This window comes from Crocodylus porosus, unplaced genomic scaffold (assembly GCF_001723895.1).
Source record: "Crocodylus porosus isolate Cpor-Errol unplaced genomic scaffold, CroPor_comp1, whole genome shotgun sequence".
Lineage (NCBI taxonomy): Eukaryota > Metazoa > Chordata > Crocodylia > Crocodylidae > Crocodylus > Crocodylus porosus.
Window position 1 is genome coordinate 71,874,347 of NW_017728950.1, and position 2,721 is coordinate 71,877,067.

At 46.5% G+C, this 2,721-nt stretch overlaps 1 protein-coding gene across 1 annotated transcript in view; it reads right to left on the bottom strand.

Annotated features, from left to right (window-relative positions):
• The window catches only part of SLC28A3 (solute carrier family 28 member 3), a 74,263-nt gene extending 71,956 nt beyond the window's left edge, over positions 1–2,307 (bottom strand). Inside the window, exon 1 of the mRNA XM_019555391.1 lies at positions 2,077–2,307. Coding sequence (XP_019410936.1) covers positions 2,077–2,142 — 66 coding nt within the window. The 5' untranslated portion in view covers positions 2,143–2,307. The remainder of the gene's footprint in view (positions 1–2,076) is intronic.
• Positions 2,308–2,721: the final 414 nt, after the last annotated feature.

A 2,721-nucleotide genomic window follows, 5' to 3' on the forward strand; every position in this document is an offset into this window, starting at 1 on the left:
GATGGGAACCACACTGGCCCTCTTCCAGTCCTCTGGCACCACACCAGAGCACCATGAGTGCTTGTAAAGCTGTGCCAGGGGTCCCGCAATGACCTCAGCCAATTTCCTCAGTACTCTGGGGTGGAGATCGCCTGGACCAGCTGATTTACATACATCTAGTCCCTCCAGAAGTTCCCCGACTAGATCCTCACTGACCCTTGGCCTGGGTACGCCACCCCAGGGACCTGAGAGGGTCCTGGTGGGGGGGGGACTGATCCAGTCCCTGCTCTGGAAAATGGAGGCAAAGAAGTCGTTAAATAGGTTAGCTTTGTTGTCTGGTGTGATGACCAGATTTCCTAGTGTGTCTTGCAGGGGCCCCACTTTACCCGGTACTTTCTTTTTGCCCCCTACCTATTTAAAAAAGGATTTCTTGATATCCTTGATCCAGGTAGCTAGTCTCAGTTCCATCTCCACCTTGGCCTTCCTGACCACTCCCAATAGCCCCGAGCAACTGAGGTGTAGTCCTCCCTGGTGATGGCCCCTCCCTTCCATCGGGTGTACACTTCCCTTTTAGCTAGGAGACGTTCCCGGATGCTTTTGGTGAGCCATGGGGGCTTTTGTGCCCTCCTGCCCCCTTTCATTCGTGTTGGGATTACCTCCCTTTAGGCTTGGAGGATCATCTCCACACATTCAGATGTTCTCCACACTGCAAGGGAGCAGCATGGATTTATTTTTGGCCCTCGGATATCCAGGGGCGAAAAGAAACCTGTGCAAAAAAAATAAAAGTGGGGCAGCACACATGGGGGTAATGTGCTCCACTCAAAACTGGAATCAGGCTGGCCAGAGCCACACTCTGGCTGACAGGGAGGCTTTGAGCAGCAGGAGCCCCCCAGGACCCCAGGCTGCCCTACCTCACCCAGGATAGCTTGCTAGGTGCCACAGGGTGCGTGACACAGGTGTTACCTGGGGACAACTAGCAGCAACATAATGTGTGCCACTGCTAGTTGTCCCAGGGGAACCAAATGTCCATGCTCATGTGGATGCAGCTTGTGCAGCGCAACAATAGGGGAGCATCATTCCTTTTCATTCTGACTGCAGTTTTGCAGTGTCTGAGCTCTTGGTAAGATGGTTTTACCGTATTAATGACAACTAGATATATAATAATAAATACATCTTGGTTCAGTGAATGAAAAGAAATGACATACTGCATAGGGTAGGTGAGAGCATCCCTGATGGCATTCTGGATGCTCACTATCTACGAAGAGCTGGATGCCTAACTTGAATTGATTGGATTACATATATAGCACCCCACAGGGAGTCCTCCCTGCTGATCTGCCTTGCTGAGTTTGGCACTAGGTGGGTTTGTAGAGACTGGGCATTATGAGAAGGGGGTGGGCATGGAATCATTTTCTCACAGGTCACAGAGCAGTTTCAGAGCCATTATCCCTCCCATTCCTGCTGGCAAGGACTGACAAAGTGCAGTGGCTCTATCTGGTGGCGACTCCCCACACCCTTCAGAATAGAGCTGCAGTTACAAATTGCCCATAATAAAAAGGTATTTGCTCCCAGCAGTTACTTATGACTGCTGCTCATACGGTAAGTTTAGCTTTTTTATAACACGTTTAGGTTTGAGTTTAACATTTTCATCCCATTCCTCCTGTGAGTATGCCTACGATGAGCAATTCCACATGATTCTGCTACAGCCAAAGCAAGAAGTGTAAAATAACAAGCCTACTGAAAACACAGCAATAGCAGCTGAATATAAATTTAGCCCAAGATGCTCAGCACACAGAAGGTAATGGGGAAAAGTAAGAGTGGTAAGATCTATGAGCACATGCTATATTGTGAAGTCAGAGACTTTCAAGATATACCAGGATGCTGGGAGCCTTGCATATAAAGGTGCCAAATGTGTTGATACCTTTACTTAAGTCTTGTGCTTTGGCAGGATTTCTCTACAAGTGTGCAGTATGTTGCAACTTAGTTGTTGTACGGGCAGAGCAAGAGGAGTTCTCCCTTTGTTAAGATACTAAAAAAGATCTGCTTATTTTCTAACATTCCCACCCCACCCCTCCACGCCACAATAAGTCTGAGGCTTACCTGAAAAGCAAAGTTGTCAATTCCATCTGCTTCAGAAAGAGCTGTCTTGTTTTCCTTCAGCTCCATGTGTGTGGCTTGGATCAGAGTGCTTTAGCTGGCTGAGGCACAGGGCAGCTGCGGCAGCATTTAGTTAATCCATTTACAGTATCTATGTCTATTACTTGAAGTTTACCTGGTTGTAACCACTCCCTTGTAGCTCTTATGTCATTCATGGCTCCACCTTCTACGTCTCTTGAAGAAGAATTCCAAAGCCCATTACAATGAAAATGGAGGATTCCTGCAGGCAACAAGAGGAAAATGGTTGAGTGATCCAAAAGGAAAGTATGTCTTTTTGCATTCATTCTCTCAACAGGAGAAAGTGTGCAGTGCATGAAAGTATGCAGTGATTTTGCTTGAGGTACATGGCAGTCCTCCTCATCCGGAGCTTTGAGAAACATCTTCTGTGGGGCTTTTCTAAAAATGTCAGTCCAAGTATAGGGGAAAAAATATGTCACAACTGAGTTACATTGAAATGAATGACTAATAAAAAATATTCAAAAGAGGCAGAGATTGGCGATATTTCAAGCTTGATTTAAAAAAAAAATCAATCAAATTGAGCACGAGGCCATGTGAAGCAATCATTGTGCAGTTGCACATCTTGTTACA